The sequence below is a fragment of the Paramisgurnus dabryanus genome, chromosome 10 (assembly GCF_030506205.2).
Source record: "Paramisgurnus dabryanus chromosome 10, PD_genome_1.1, whole genome shotgun sequence".
Classification (NCBI taxonomy): domain Eukaryota; kingdom Metazoa; phylum Chordata; class Actinopteri; order Cypriniformes; family Cobitidae; genus Paramisgurnus; species Paramisgurnus dabryanus.
The window spans coordinates 29,798,278-29,814,858 of NC_133346.1; the positions used below are offsets into that span (position 1 = coordinate 29,798,278).

The window sequence follows — 16,581 nt, forward strand, 5'->3', positions numbered from 1 at the left end:
TGTTTTTTTTTTTTTTAGTTACCGTCATAGAGAACAGTAGTGCTTTTCATGTGACTTAAATACTGCTGAAAAGACCACTATGGTTTGAATAAGCTAATTAGATGAGGGTGGGCGGGAGCTGTAAACACTAGCGCTTGGCTAAAGAAGACATTTTTGTTTAAAGACACTCCGTTATTTTAAGGTTGGCTGGACATTTTTGGGGGGGCAGAAGGAAAATAGCCCCCCCGTAGACCCGGCCCTGGTTTTGTATTTGTGTAAATGACACTGTGCACCATCTCTAGACAAGTTTTACCAATAATCTATGGAAAGATTCATCATGTGACTGTCCATTGTACTGCTTGTATTGTTGTAGTCAACTGTATTTTATAAGGTATAATGCAGATTTATTAACAGTTAAATATCAGTAAATAAGTTATTTGGATAAGAATTGTTATGAGGAGTTTTTTCTGATATTTTTTTACAGTGTGAAGTTTTCTGAGAGCCACAGCTTCCAATTATTACTGTAAAACAACTGTTTTTTAAAGTTGGTTCAGCCCAAAAAGAAAGCAGTCATATAGATACTGCATTTTGAGGAAGTTATTTATGGTGAAATGGTAATTTCCCTATTTCCTTTAATATAAACTTTGCACTCAGGGACAGAACATACTCTGACAGCTATCACAGAAACATCATGAAGGTTATTGTGTTTCTTCTGCTCATTCTGGCTGCAAATGCCAAGATATTTGAGAGATGTGAGCTAGCAAGGGCTCTGAAAGCCTATGGCATGGATGTCGATACAGGTGTCAGTCTGGCTGATTGTGAGTAGTTTATATATTATTACTTCAGTCTTAGCTGAGTAGTTGAGCTTTCCCAGGTGAAAAAGTAGTACACTTCAATAATGTACTTAAAGTGCTCTAATTTCATGCACTAATTTTGTATTTAATATACTAAAAATTCTTCTTTAGTACTTCTTAAGATACTTTTAAAAACATCTAAGTGTACTTATCTGTGCTATTTGAGACACCATGAATATGAACTAAAATGTGTGAAAAATTAATTTGGAGATGTAAAAATGTATGTAAGATGGGTTCAAGTTTAATACAAGTGTTAACTAAATACATATTTTAATACAGAGATAGTATGTTAAAAGCACATTTTAGTTTATATTCATGGTGTCTCAAAATAACACAAATAAGTACACTTAGATGTTCTTAAGATTATTTTAATAAGTACTAAAGAATAATTTTTAGTATATTAAATTCAAGATTAGTGCGAGAAAATAGATCACTTTAATTACATTATGGAAGTGTACTACTTTTTCATCTGGGTTCACAGAACTGTAAATCATTCAATAAATGAACATTTTGTCATTTTATACTGACATTTTTTAATTTTAAACTTACATTTAGTTTAGACAAGGAGGTTTAAGAAGGTTTTTTTCAGCTCTTTTTAGAAGAAGAAAAATCTTAACATTTAAAGCATGTTTATGAATATCTGTCTCAAACACAATTTCACCTAGAATGTTTTGTCTTTGTTATATTCTTCCATTCTTTAAGGGGTTTGCTTAACAAATTCGGAGTCTAGTTACAACACACAAGCCATCAACCACAACACTGATGGATCAACAGACTATGGGATTTTCCAGATCAACAGTCGTTATTGGTGCTATGATGGTCGAACCCCTGGGCGTACCAGCAATGGCTGTAATATCAACTGTTCAGGTAAGAAGTCCCTTGACAACAGTAAAAGTGGAACATCAAATAAGGGCGTTTTCACTATAGTTCATTTTAAAAGAACCAAACCCAGTTCACTTAAAGTAAACCAGAAAAGGAACTAGCCGAATGTGACCTCAGTCCTTTTGGTGTTCACAATATAGTAGACTCAAAAGAAGACCCAGTTCTTTTTTTGGTCCTCTTCAGAACTGAAATGATTTTAGACCCTTTCTTGTTCACATCACAACTTCATAAGAACTCAGACCCCAGCTTTCTGTGCAACAGTTTATTTTGATACAATGTCCAAATGACACGCGAACCAGACCGTGACCTCATTGCTTTCACATGTCAAAAAGAAATCGAAGCACAAAAGAACGTGGTGGTCTGAGTAAGGTTTGCTTTTGGGTTCTTTTGTGGTTCAATTTCTTTTGGGTCCTTTTAGGGGGGTCTGAGATCACTTGGTTTGTTCACATATATACCCTGAACTGCTCCGAGAGCGTTTGGAGGGCTCAAACGACACTAGGTGTGAAAACACCCTAATATGCTATGCATTAATGTTGAAATGATAACCCCTTAGTTCAACAGTTAAAGCAGACTTCAGTGTAGTTCACCATTAGTGCACAATCCAAAGTAAAGTGCACTCTTAAGTTATGATTTATTATTTTCTAGTATTTTTCACACAAAAGCTTTCAAAGACACACACACACACACACACACAAACACACACACACACACACACACCCACAACATAGTATTACACACTGGTGCAATACATTCAAAACAATATATCCAAAACTGGTAAGTTGCTTGTAGTTCTCTTCCTCAAAAACCTTTTCATATGACCAACAAAGACACAATCAATGTATGCATTAGCACATTTATATTCATTCATGTGCTACACAGCACAACTGTATTTTTTTTTTAAAAATGATTCCTCCTCAACATCCCGTCTTTATTCTGGGTCAGGCCAGAGAATCTCCTCCACATCACAGGCTATATTGGCCATTGCCAAACAGCGAAGGTAACATCCTCTTGCATGATCCACCCCTGGCATTCATCTTCTGATATGTTGATCTGTACGGAAGGCAATTTGATGCATTTCTTTATTCCAGTAGCATAGTCCAACAGTGTATGCACACTAAAGTTACTGTACAGAGCAGTCTTACTGGAAGTACATCTATCTGTTTTCCTCCCTGAAGGCTCTGAAGATGAGGTGACGGTGAAGCGACTCAAATTACGCTTTACTCGTTGCTCAGCCCCCCTCATAGTCATTCTATGGACAAGGACATGGTCAGCTAGAGTGGCTCGAATTTCATCTGAGACTGCTTGTCACCTTTCCCTTCGTCTCGCTCCTCCTCTTTCACCATGTTCTCCCTCTTTCCCTCCTCTTCTTCCTCTTCCCCCTCCTTCTCCTCGACCTATTCCTTCATTTCTCTGTAAATCCATTGTTCCAAAGTTCAGTGAACTGATTCGTGCCCTTCTATCTATCTATTGAAGGATCTGATTGATGGGTGTTCAATTTTGACTTTTAGTGTTTCCACTTTGGTAATTGTTTGCTAATTGAGCCTAAGCTGTGCTGACTTGAGTGAGTATTGAATTGAGTATTGAATGCTTGTGCTTTCCATATGACCAGATGGTGTAAGCACTGAGAAATGTAGGGATCTGTGTGTAGAGTTATGAAGTAAAAGTTTACGAAATCTGACTCACATGTTAAAGCAGGGGAGTAGTGTTTATAGTTCAGCAAAATGATTGTGCTTCTTGAAAAATGGTGTTATGGTTTTCAAAAGCCTTGTTATAGTGTTTTTGCAATCGAGAAAAACTGTAATATAGACTAAGTGATGTTTATCATCTGATTGCTTGACCTCTAATGTTAAATATTTTAGTTACTTGTTGGCAACCTCTGTTCTTTTGAATGTTCCCTTTCTGACTGTCTGTTATATTTTGTTTGTCTATTGATTGTATTAATTTTGTGAAGTGACCTTGGCTTCTTAAAAGGTGCCATAAAAAAACATCATATAATTATTAGTAATCCTTGGTTATTAACTGTTATTACTAGATTGCTATCTCATTCTGGTCATAACAGCATTTACCGTACGTAATGTATTCATCATTGTTGTTCTTCCTCTGATAGACCTGCTGAGCGATGACATTTCTTTATCTGTTAATTGTGCCAAGATCATAGCGAGGCAGCAAGGCATTTCTGCATGGTGAGTTAAATTTTGTTCGAGCATTTCTGTTTACTTGCGGCTATATAAAACACATTCAAATAATTGTTAAGTAAATCCCATCTCTGCATAATACACTCTGTTTTTGTTTAGGTACGGTTGGATAAACAAATGCAAGAACCGTGATTTGAATCCATATATTGCAGGATGTGGAGTTTAACGATTTTTTTCTCATATGTTGCAAATCGCATAATGTTAAAATATTTTTTCATGCAAAGAAATATGTTTCATGTGATTTTATTTCTTAAGTATGCATAGCCAATTGTTATATACTACAACAGTAAAAGAAAACAGCTGCATGATTAATCAATAAAGAATGTCTCTATGATTGTAAAGATGCAATGTTTAATTTATATTTACACGCAAGCTCTTATCTAAAGTAACCCTCAAGTTGTTACAAACCTTTATAAACAAAATTAACAAACCTTTATTAACAAAACATGGAGCAAAAAAATACATCAGTGAAGTAATACCTTTATATGAATGCTCAAGCAAAATCAACTCTTAAAAATACACCTAAGGAAGGGACCCCAGATTATCAAATTTTTTTAGAAGCATCGATCCTGGAAAGCGAATCTTTTTGAGCTTAAGTGCGGCAACCATCTCCGCAAAGGAAGACATTTTGAAGAATGTTTGTAACAAAGCATATTTGGGGCATCACTGACTTCCATTGTAGGAAAAAATTATTTTATTTTGATTTGGTATTGTTGATATAATTGGAGTGTCATATGTTTATTATTAGTGCAGATTTTATGAAAGAGCCAATAAAACTAAGGGAAGCCAAATGCATTTATCCTGAATGAGCAAATAAGATGGATTGTCTTACAGACCTTGGGTGGTGTTATTGTCCTATATGGAACATATTGTGAAAATCTACTGTAATAACATTTATTTACTCATAATACTGATCAAATATTAATGCAAATTAAAAGTAACCTTAATTTTCCATTAGTAACAGACACTGATTTTCTAGAGAAAAATACTGTAAGTTGCTCGGTGAGCCCATTTAGCTCTACAGCAGGGTTTTTCAAACTTTTTGCAGCCAGGACCCCCCTCAAAGGACCCCCTCTTAAATTTTGAATAGTTACTAAACATATTCTTACCTCAAAGTGTTGTTTTTAAGAGGGTTGTTTTTTGCATTACATTTGGACTCAACTATTAAACTTTTTAAATGCTCTTAAAAGCTTTTATAAAGTCAACAGTAGCAAGACTAATATCTCCTTAATAACACCACAGAGTTATCTAATTTATAACAAATTATTTCATGGACCCCGTGGCTAAACATTGAGGATCACAAGGAGTCCCCGGACCCTACTTTGAGAACCTCTGCTCTACAGCACATAAGTGACAGCAAGAATCAATGAGGTTACACAAATGTTTTTTATCCATACGTGTTTATTTAACATAGTATGAAGTACACATCAATGAGAATATACATGTAAAATGGCATGCAATGAAAATACTGCATTTCAGTGTAGTGTCAGTTTAATCGTGGTGGAAGCAATGAAACATATTGAAATGCAGGTAAATGAATTTTTTTTGTATATAAAAAACATTAACTCAGAATATTATTGATAATATAAAACTAATACTTAGAGATTTTAGGCAACTAAAAAATATAGTTTTCTCCCACCATATTGACATTTAACATCAAGTAATAAGACAGAATATATTACAGAAAGTGTGTCTTTAACTTAATGTGGCAACTCTTCACAATTCATTGGTAATTTGTTGAACAGTCTTTGAATAATTGTGTATATGTTACTGCACCATTCACAGGTAAGATAACACAAAGCATATAAATACATTCAGCTATTGGACACGGGTAATGTGGCGGTAACGTGCCTTGACTTTTAGTTTATTATGTTTGAAATGTAAACATTCTGTGATCACACTGAAGCAGTCGAGGTCACACACCACCTCAAAATATCATCAAGACTGACCAATCATCTGTCAGTAAAAAGAAAATAAAGCATCTTTATCTTCAGTCTATCGATATAAGAAGCAGCTTTGAATAGCAAAATCATTTTAAACAAGGTTAGTAATGCAACAACCAAGTATAAATTTTGATTAGAAGTAAATAAACAAAAAAGATCTCTTATTCAATGCAAGCTTACACTGGGTGCAAGCAGATATGAAAGATCATCACAGCTCTTCAAAATGCCAAAGTGACCTAAAATGGAAAACTTGCTAATAGCTTGAGGCACCATCGAATCTGAGACAAGCACATCGGTATTCATGTTTTCTCTACTGAGGTCGATAGCCACTCTGCTGTGGCATGTAACAAGAAGTGGAGGTGGGTGTGTCCTCTACAATGGGGGACATCTCCTCCATTGGACAGAAAGTAAGAGAGCTATCATTCGGCTCCTCCCCTTCCTGAACGAGACCGCCCAGCTCGACTCCTTTGCTTCTTTTAAAGTAAGAGTTTCTGGAATCATTGAGATGCTCCGGATGTTCCTCGCAATCCAGCAGCGGCTGTGTGGACTCAGAGCGAGCAAACACATGAGGCTGATGGTTAGGGGTTTGGCCCTTGTATTCGCTCGCCACCACAGACGAGTACTGCACCGTGCTGGCCGTGGTCTGGCCAGAGTCGCCCTCATCGCTGTCGGATACGCTGTGCCGAGGGGAGGACATGCAGGACGAGCCCCCGATGCCGCTGCTGTGCTCCTCAGAGAGATATTTGTCTTTCTTCAGCGGCAGCACGATCTTGTCTTCCTCACACAAAGACTTCCCGTCAAACACGTCCACTTCCACCACGCTAACATCTTCTTTGGGCATGGCGGCCTGTTGAGAGGTTTAAAAGTGTTATGCTTTGTGTGGTAGATCAAATATATAACGGTCTGTAAATAAACTGGGATGGGAATCAAGTTGACCTTTTTCGGAAAATCAGGTGACCAGTGGGCAATAGAGCTGACTGAGGGGTCTGGCACCTGCGGCCAAAACAGCTGCTTTATCCTGAAACAGATGAAACAAAACATGATTACACACCATTATCTGCCTCAATAACCTCAATGAGTTTAATCACATTGATGTGAAAGGGACACTCCACTTTTTTTTTGAAAATTCTAGAAGTTCCTCTAGAGTTAAACATCTATTTTTACCATTTTGGGAGTCATTAAGCCGATCTTCGGGTCTGTTGGTAACACTTTTAGCATAGCTTAGCATAATCCATTGAATCCGATTGGACTATTAGCATTGCACTCAAAAGTAACCAAAGAGTTTCGATATTTTTCCTATTTAAAACTTGAGTCTTCTGTAGTTACATTGTCTACTAAGACCGACAGAAAATTAAAAGTTGAGATTTTCTAGGCCGATATGGCTAGGAACTATACTCTCATTCTAGCATAATAACCAAAGACTTTGCTGCCTTACCATGGCTGCAGCAGATTAGGGCTGCAAGTAACGATTATTTTAATAATCGATTAATCTGTCGATTATTTTTCGGTTAATCGATGAAACGGATAAAAAACTAAAAAGCATTCACTTCCAACCCCTTATTCAAAACAGAACTAAAATCTTTAGAAATTACACAAACATGTTGCTCCTTGAACATACCTGAGCTGTTACAATAATAATAAAATAAAATAAAAATGGACACAAAAAAATACATATGTATGCTTTACATCTGCCAAATATATAGACTTTTTTATGATGCATTAAAGATAGTATACGAGTATACTCTCAGAAATAAAGGTACAAAGTTGTCACTGGGACAGTACCCTTTCAAAAAGGTACACCTTTGTACCCAAAAATTGCATATTAGTACTTTAAAAGTACATATTGGCAGTTCAAAGATACATATATGTACCTAAATGGTACATATTTGGACCGTTTATAAAGGGTACGGCCCCAGTAACTTAAAAGTTTTAGTGAATGTTGAATTCATTTATAAAGTGATGAAAGCACAGACTCACGTTTCTCTCTTCCGCAGACAGAACATTATGATGAAGATGCTGAGGAACAGAAAGCCGAGACACACCAGCACCACAATCACCTCCACTTGTCCATCAGCTTCACATACCAAAACACACAAATAAGAAATAAATACAAGTCATGGACAGGGGCGTAGCACAAGGTCCCTGGCCCTATGCATAGGCAGTCCTGATGGGCCCCCATTTTTCCATTTTAGTTTTCTAATCACTACATGAACAAACTGTATGATAACCAAACCAGACTTGATTCAGTCATATTTTATTTTGCTGAATGAACAAGACATTACATTTTTACATTACATAGAACATTTATTTTTATTATGCTTTTTACTTTAAGGCATAAATAAAATTTTAAATATGCCATTCTAGTTTTGTACATTAACATACATAATAAAAGACAAACAAAACTTCACTGTCACAAGTCATTTTAATCTAGAGAAAAAAGGCAAAACGAAACAAATGCTATTGCTTACATGCTATAGCTTCCTCAAAAGTAGGTTATACTAAAGTTTATTCCCCAGTAAATGCCCACTGGCGTTTATAATATAATGTTGACATGATATGTAGGCTACTACCAAGCTAGCTATGACACTGATTAGCCTATTATTGCTAATTTTAGATATTATATACTTTTCATTTAAAAATAAACATGTTTCAAATTAGGCTATTATAACGGAGTTTTGTATGCAAACAGCATTAGTATACAGTTTATTTATTTAGCCTTTCACCTCAAATTGCATGTAGTCTATAACCAAATTATCATCTGAAAGTGTATGTTCTGCTTTTTCATTATTTCATTTTAGCATTAATAATCGCGGGGATATTTAAACAGTTTAGCACTATAGATTATGTGTTCTAGTTTGTGCTCACCTTTCTTTGAAAAGTATTCAGTGACAGTCACAAAATCGTTTCCCCTCATTTTGTTTTTTTCTTTCTCCTGTCTTTCATGTCTTTTTTGGTGGCCTGATTTAGCTTTCTTTAAGAAAGAGAATTGAACCGCAGACATTTGCGCTCCACCAGACGCTCAAAAACGTAAACAAAAGGCTCGTGCAGATGCACTAAACCATTTGGCGCATTAGCAAGGGGTGGGACCATGAGACTTTAGATTTTAGTTTTTACTTATACAAAATGTAGTCAGTCAAACAGTTAATCAGCCAATACACTACATTTCATCTGACATTCATTATGAAATTTAATTAGGAAATGAAAATATCCAGGTAAAATAAAATATATTCCAGACTTTTCAAGGGCCCTTTCTTCCATTGGGGCCCTGGTAATCAGTTCTGGTTTTACCCCCAGTCCGACGCCCCTGGTCATGGGTTTCAATCAATTATGCTTAAATTAATTAGTTTGTCACAATAACAATCTTGCATCATCACCCAACAATTAAAAAACAAATATAAGATAAAACACGTACCGTACTTCATTGTTTTGAAATTAAAATTGGTTCCGTTTTTGGAGCCTGCTATGGTTGATGCCATGACGTGAACCACATACTCGCTTTCACTGATAAGATCGGTCAACACATGCGAGCGAACGTCAGAGTTCACCGTCACAGCTGTTCAAACACACACACAGTACACATCAGACAGATGTTTGTGCTTCTGAAACCTTCAATCCTACACTAAAATCATTAAAGTGGATGAGGTGTTAAACATACACTGCTCGATGTTTCCTGTCTTATAGTAGATGGTGTAGTTGGTGATGAATCCTTGTCGCTTGTCCAGGGGTATGTCATTCCATGTTACCTCAGCACTGGTTTTCTTAGATTTATCAACTTTAGCACTCGGGCCCTCTAGTGGAGCTACATGGAAAAAACAGAGAACAGCTTTGCTAAAATCAATGTCCTATAGACAAGACGACAAGGGAATCCTAACCTCATGACATAATTAAGATACATACGTCCTTGTTTAGTGTAGGCTGCTATGGTCACTGGTCGTCCTGCATAGCTGTGGTTGTCATATATTGTATACACAGATATGTTGTATCGCTTGAACGGCTCAAAATTACCTTGATAAAGGAGAAATGCATTCGGTTAACTTTAATGGCAGCAACATTGATTGTCAGTTTAAAATCAAAGGATCTGGTTTACAATGTAACTGCACAGACATAAGTTTAGTTTTTCTACTGTGACCCTTTATAGAAAAGTGTCTATGCCAGATTGCTGAGTGTTTGCTTTAATAATGACCACATTTTTCAACAATATTTTCATTAATTTAATCTTTTGCTGTCTTTACACATGTAAGTAGAGGCACTCAGTTGAAGTGCTAATGTGTCAATGTGACCTTATAACTTGTTAAAGGGATAGTTCACCCCATGTTTTATTCATCCTCAAGCCATCCTAGGTATATATGACTTTCTTCTTTCAGCTAATGACCGTATGAGTTCTATTAAATAATATCATGACTCTTTGAAGAATTAAAAATGAGACACTATCCAATAGGGATGGGCATTCGATTAAATTTTCTTTGTCGATCGTCGGGAGAATTAACGATCGACTATCGATTAATCATTAATATTTTTATAATAAAATTTGTTATTTAACTTTTATACTTAAAAAATGCAATGAATACAAATATACAGTGTGATTTTCCTCGATGATTCCTTTATTACAAGATCAACTTGTGGCAGACAGTTAAACTATGTTTCAAACATATATGTGCGTGCATGTGCGGTGCTCTAAAGCAGCGGAACCTGCAGCTGCGAGCCAGCGTTCTTAAACAGAGACCTCATTAGTTCCAAAATAAAAAAAACAGATTCATGTTTAACATTAAATTAAACAAAAAACATAATACTTAGATCTGAAAGGTTTTGTCAAAATGTAACTCAAAATTATTCAAGCCAGAAGAAAGTGCAAGATATTAGCCTTCCTAACATTAGGCTATAACAAATTAGGCATTAAAGCCTCGTGAAAAATAACTAACTTTAGTAACTCGCATAAAACTTCTGCACCAGTCTACTGATTTTTTTTTTGAGAAATAAAAGCATGTTTTGGGGTCAGACGCGACCGCAACCCATGGTGACCGTCAGTCCAGCCGCCGCCGAAAATACCCGCTCCGAGGAGACTGACTGGGATGCACAGGTACCTCAGCGCTAACTTGGCTTATTCCGCATACAGAGTATGTGTGAAACAGCGTGCGTTTTGTGAGCTCCATTCACCATTGTTTAATTATACTAACATATCTTTTAGTTTTTATTTGTTGTAAAACAACAGTAGACACAAATTTACTATGGTCTCCAACTCCACAATATACCATAACCATGGTATTTGTAGTAAAATTGCGGAAATACAAATCGTTTTTAATCTGCAAAAAAAAAAAAAAACATTTTCACAATGATAAAATCATGGCTAATGTTCCTAAGGTAGTAATTACAAAATTATATATGTTTGAAAGACGGAGATGCGCACCTGTCAATCTATTACATAACAGAGCGAGGCCAGAGACAAACGTGCTCATAAACGGGAGTAATATGGAATAATGTGTGCATCTTTGAATAACTGTAAGTATACATTTCTTTAAAATATTTTTTGTCATATAAAGTTTTGAGACATGGCCTAATAATGTTTGTTTCACTTTTATTGCTCATTTAGACTTATTGTGCGGGTAACAGCGTTTTTGACGCATTTACCTCAGAGGTTATTTTAGCAATATTGCTTTTTTCCGGTAATAATAATACAATTTATATTTCAATCCTGTTTCATTGTCTGTTTATTCATTTCATTATGCTGTTATGTTAATGTGAGGATATTTATTTGCCATATGAGACGTGCCATTATATGAATACTTTTGTATAATATTGAAATATATGCGGAATAATGTGTGCATCTTTGAATAACTGTAGGAATACAGTTGCTTATTTTTGTCATAAAGTTTTGAGAAATAATAATATTGTGAGGATTTATTTCCATATGAGACGCTTTTTTGTCGTTGAATACTCTCGTTTATTATTTGGAAATCATATACATACATAGTAGGAAATATATAATGTGGAAGGGTAGACTTGCAAAGTTACTCTGCTTATTTTTATTTATGATATATGTGGAGATAAATAAAGCATTGCAAAACTGCAACGGGTGCTTGACGGATTCGCCGCACACGTACGCAAACGCACTGCATACGGAGTATTTGTGAAACAGGAGTTAGACAAAAAAAAATGCATTCGATTAATTGATAACAAATTAACGTTATCGACGAAATTCTTAACAATCAATTATCGATCGTCGATTAATTATGCCCATCCCTACTATCCAATGCCATTATAAAGCTCCAAAAGGCAAATCCATCCATCAAAAATTAATCCATACAGTTATTAACAGTTATTGTTTTCTGCATTGAAGCGATCAGTTTATGAAAAAAAAAAAACATTTATCTTTTTAGCTTAATAAACTATAGCAGTACGCAGTTATGAGAGAGTTGACCAAACATTACAAAAACCCATTGCTTCATTTCAGAAATATTGAACTATTGGTGAACTATTCCTTTTTACCTTAATACTGAAATGAACAAGTATTGCTTGCCTGCTGCAGAAACAATATGGTTTTTCACACACAGTCAGAAAAAAAAGGTACAAAGTTGTTCCTTTTTCTGTCGCTGTGATGGTACCCTAAAAGGTACCTTTTTGTACCTTTATGGGTAAACAACACATTGAAGTGTTGTACCTTATGGGGTACAATATTATAACCTAATGATCTTAAGGAACAATTTTGTACCAGTTAAAGTTTTACAAACAGTTAACTGTACCTTTAAAGTTTGTACCTTAAAACTTTTTAAAAAATAGTTTTCAGTGTGTGTTTCAGTTCTTTTTGAACATTTCCATCTTATTTAACAAAACCATGATAATACTGATAACCGCGCTAACTTTGGTCACTATAATCATGATATGAAATTTTCATACTGTCCCATCCCTAGTAGTCTCTGCCAAAACACGGCAGCGGAGAAGCGGTTGCTATAGTTCCAAAATCTCACAGCGTATACAAATCAACGCACGCAGCTCAACACACGGCGGATTTGTGTACAATGAAACATCGCAAATAACAGACTGTAAAGTGCCGCATGTACGAAACCTATTAAACTTTAAATTGCACTTTAAATTGACAGACGATCAAACCGCTATTCTACTAATAAATGCGCATAACTTTTCTGTAGGGATTATTTTGATCGTAAGAAATGGGAATTGGTACTTCATTTTCTTAAATAACCATAAAATCAGGCATCGCGTGTGACATATAGGGACCTGTTATAAGTTTTTAAGGGAAAATGGGACTTAAGGACTTTGTTGCAACACATAGCAGGTAATACTTTAGCATTTAAGGGTAAATACTTATTAACAGCCTTATGGTTCCCTTAAGGGTTTTTCTTGCAACCCATTTTTTATTAAGGGTACCCTTAACCTTATATTTAAGGGATTTCTTATGGCGCTTTTCCATTGCATAGTACCCCACGGTTTAGTTTAGTTTGGGTCAGCTTACTTTTGGGAGCTTTTTTATTGGGTGCAGTACGTAGTACCCGATACTTTTTTCGTACCACCTCGGTTGGGGTTCCAAGCGACCCGAGCTGATACCAAACGTGAAGCAAAAACACTGTAGGTCACTGATTGGTCTGAGAGAATCGTCACTGCAACGTCATTGCTATAATGTAGATTAGCTTTACCTGTGCTAGGCTAGCTTGCACTGTCTCAAAAAAATTTTGTCATCTGTGCTCTGCTATAAGTTCCCAAACTCACAAACAAACATCCACAGGTTGCGAATCAGGGACACCATAACAGTTTTTTCCAAACTTGCAGTTTGTGGCGGCACATTCGCAACGAGCACCTCAGCATTATATGCTTAAATGCAACTTCAATGAGGCGCGATGTGCAAACATCTATTTGTGGTGGCCAATTTTAATTTTGTGGCGGACTGAGAAATAATAAATGTATGGGAATGTCCAACGCTCTCACTTGTATGATGTCACAGCAGTAGGAAACGCAAATATAACGACACGCCTATAATCCCTCCCACTGCGAAGTGATACTAAACTCGATGGAAAAGCTAACCACGCCAAAGTGAGGTGAGCTGACCCGACCCAAACTAAACTAAACCATGGGGTACTATGCAATGGAAAAGCGGCATTAGCTTAAGGACTTTCATGCAACCGGGCACTGGGGTTTAGAATAACTAAGTGTGAAAAGCCCTATTGTCTGAAAGTACGAACAACTGATCATTGCTTAACAATGTCAGGAAATAAACTATAGAGATATAGCGTTAGTACCGTTCAGTGTGGTGTTGCTGACATTTGCATTCACTCTCTGCCAGTGTCTGCCTGTCTGATTGACATCTGGAGGGATCTTCTGCCACTCCAGCAGATATTGAAAGGGTTGTTTGTCATTAGATGGCATCCATTCAACCCACAGCTGTCCATTACGCTGAGAGCAGCTCACATGCTTCACGCCTTCATCAGGCTCTACAACAACACAACCACATCACACCGTGCATTATTAACCCAAACAATTTGTGTGATTTTTATATTTGTATAAAACAAGTCACGAGGATCCTTAATTTTATTGAGATTTATACATCATCCGTTAAAAAAATGAATTAATAATCTTTCATTGATGTATGGTTTGTTAGAATATGACAACATTTGGCCGATATACAACTATTTGAAAATCTGATAAAAATCAAAACTTTGAGAAAATCACTTTTAAATTTGTACAAAATAAAGTCCTTAGCAACTGAATCCAAAGTTTTTGATATATTTAAGGTAAAAATCTTTATGGAACACGATCTTTAAATAATATCGTAATGAGTTTTGGAATGACAGAAAAGTCCATAATTTTGACCCATACAAGTCATTGTTTGCTACTTATGACTGGTTATGTGGTCCAGGGTCACATTTGTGCAAATTCTTGTACTAAAATAGTTGTTTTGAGCTTTAATCCTCAAAAATCATATCAGTAATTTATAATATATCTGATATTTTTGTGCACCTTCTATACAATACCTTTATTAGACGCGGGAATGGAGAGATTTGCTGTTGGCGATACTCCGGCTGAATTGGCCGCAGTCATTTGAATAAAGGCCGCCTTTTCTGGAAGCAGCTCCAATGAATACATTAGAAATGGTCTCATCCGATCGTGGTCGTCCAGTTTGATAACTTTTCTTTCAGTCTGACTGATATTTATTATCATTATATTGTATCTCAGGATTTTTCCATTAGCTTTATCAGGGGCCTGTAATACAACACAATCGTTAACCTGTAAACATTCGCACCATCCAAACACTTACATTTTATCACTTGTCAGATACAAAATAGAAATGTACCTTCCATATTAATGTAACATTTCTGCTATGAGCAGTGGGCTGGATGATACGCCACAGATCTGGTTCGCCATCAGGCACTGAGGATATACAGAGATGATGAGTGAGAGTGATTCATTTATTGCAGATTTAATAATACCCTTGAAGCAAAGCTTGACAGTAACAAAATCAGCTGGTTAGGCAATGATGTTTAAAAGTAATTGAATATTGTTGAATATTTGGGATGTACCGATACAAAATTTCAGTTCAGTTCAAGAGGGTACACAAACTGCAACACTGTTGTCATTGTGACCCCTTTTTCAAATAATCACACAGTAGTAGTTTAAATGGGTTTTTCTACCCCTTCTGAGTGACAGAAAATAATCTGTCCTGATCACCGGCTGAAGTCCGATTTAAGGAAAGATTGTTTTTATCTGCCCTTCCAATTATTGGCAGATATAAAAGGTGCATCCCTACTGAATGTGATGAATATTGTGGTTCATACTGGATTCTGCAGTGCGATTTGTGGCATTGGTGCTCCAGTCACTCCAGTAGCTTTGAAATGTTTTATCCCAAAGTTTGCATCTCATCTGAACCACATACTCGGTGTAGGGCTGCAGATCCTGCAGTCTGAAGGAACTTGTGGATGGCCTTGTGGAGTCCTCAGGCACCTGAAAACATCATCAAACTCATGAATAAAGCTTCTTATACAGGTGAGTCCTCTAACTATTGTATTGTCAAGAACTTCTTGATTCTGGAGTAAGGCTTACATGACTACTACTTTTCATATATTTGGACATACAGGTCAGCAGGTAATCCACATCCACAGAAAAAAAAGAAAATGTGGCTTTTATTGACATGTGCTTTGTTGTCGGTAGCAAACCCCAGCCCCCCCAAAAAAACTTATGGGAGTAGATGCCATTTTTATATTCCGTTGCCTTTTATTGACGTAAAAGACAGTAGCGATCTGAACTCTAGTGTACTTTAGACATGCACTAGCCATGTGACGTGCCAGTGCGGCCTTACGTATTGCGTAAGCATGTCGAAATGTCACGCATGACCTATGCAAAACTCCGGCCCAATATTTACAAGTGTGGAGAAAGAGGACTGTTCCAACGTTGATGTGGAATGATACTAATCAATTTCTTTGTGTCCATTTATTGTTTTAAATGGTCTGCTAGTGTGTGTTTCACATATGTAACGCGTGACCTTTCGACATGCTTCCGTAATACGTAAAGTCACGCTGGTGCGTTACACGGCTAGTGCAAGATGAGAAGTTGCGGTTTAAAAAGTGCATTTTTTTTCTTGCCGAAATGACAATTGTTTTTCCAGATAAGACCTTATGCCTTGTTTTGGATTATTTGGAGCCCTTTGAAGCTGCGTTAAAACTGCAATTTTAAACAGCATTTAATCTGTACACTGTTCTGCCCTCCAAAGCCTAAGTGCAGTATCTA

General features: G+C 36.3%; 2 protein-coding genes across 2 annotated transcripts in view; one reads left to right on the forward strand and one right to left on the reverse strand.

Moving 5' to 3' along the window:
• Nucleotides 1–616: 616 nt before the first annotated feature.
• LOC135718235 (lysozyme C-like) lies at nucleotides 617–4,251 on the forward strand. The gene is made up of 4 exons (XM_065240532.2): nucleotides 617–797; nucleotides 1,536–1,700; nucleotides 3,823–3,898; nucleotides 4,010–4,251. The coding sequence occupies exons 1-4, from the start codon at nucleotides 671–673 to the stop codon at nucleotides 4,074–4,076; spliced, it is 435 nt and encodes a 144-aa protein (XP_065096604.1). The 5' UTR covers nucleotides 617–670; the 3' UTR covers nucleotides 4,077–4,251.
• A 1,050-nt stretch (nucleotides 4,252–5,301) lies between these two features.
• il6st (interleukin 6 cytokine family signal transduce) overlaps nucleotides 5,302–16,581 on the reverse strand; it is a 29,571-nt gene continuing 18,291 nt past the window's right edge. Inside the window, exons 7-16 of the mRNA XM_065240531.2 lie at nucleotides 15,633–15,798; nucleotides 15,152–15,228; nucleotides 14,832–15,060; nucleotides 14,100–14,291; nucleotides 9,751–9,858; nucleotides 9,509–9,652; nucleotides 9,266–9,406; nucleotides 7,831–7,927; nucleotides 6,790–6,871; nucleotides 5,302–6,700 (exon numbers count right to left, since the gene is read on the reverse strand). Coding sequence (XP_065096603.1) covers nucleotides 6,164–6,700; nucleotides 6,790–6,871; nucleotides 7,831–7,927; nucleotides 9,266–9,406; nucleotides 9,509–9,652; nucleotides 9,751–9,858; nucleotides 14,100–14,291; nucleotides 14,832–15,060; nucleotides 15,152–15,228; nucleotides 15,633–15,798 — 1,773 coding nt within the window. The 3' untranslated portion in view covers nucleotides 5,302–6,163. The remainder of the gene's footprint in view (nucleotides 6,701–6,789; nucleotides 6,872–7,830; nucleotides 7,928–9,265; nucleotides 9,407–9,508; nucleotides 9,653–9,750; nucleotides 9,859–14,099; nucleotides 14,292–14,831; nucleotides 15,061–15,151; nucleotides 15,229–15,632; nucleotides 15,799–16,581) is intronic.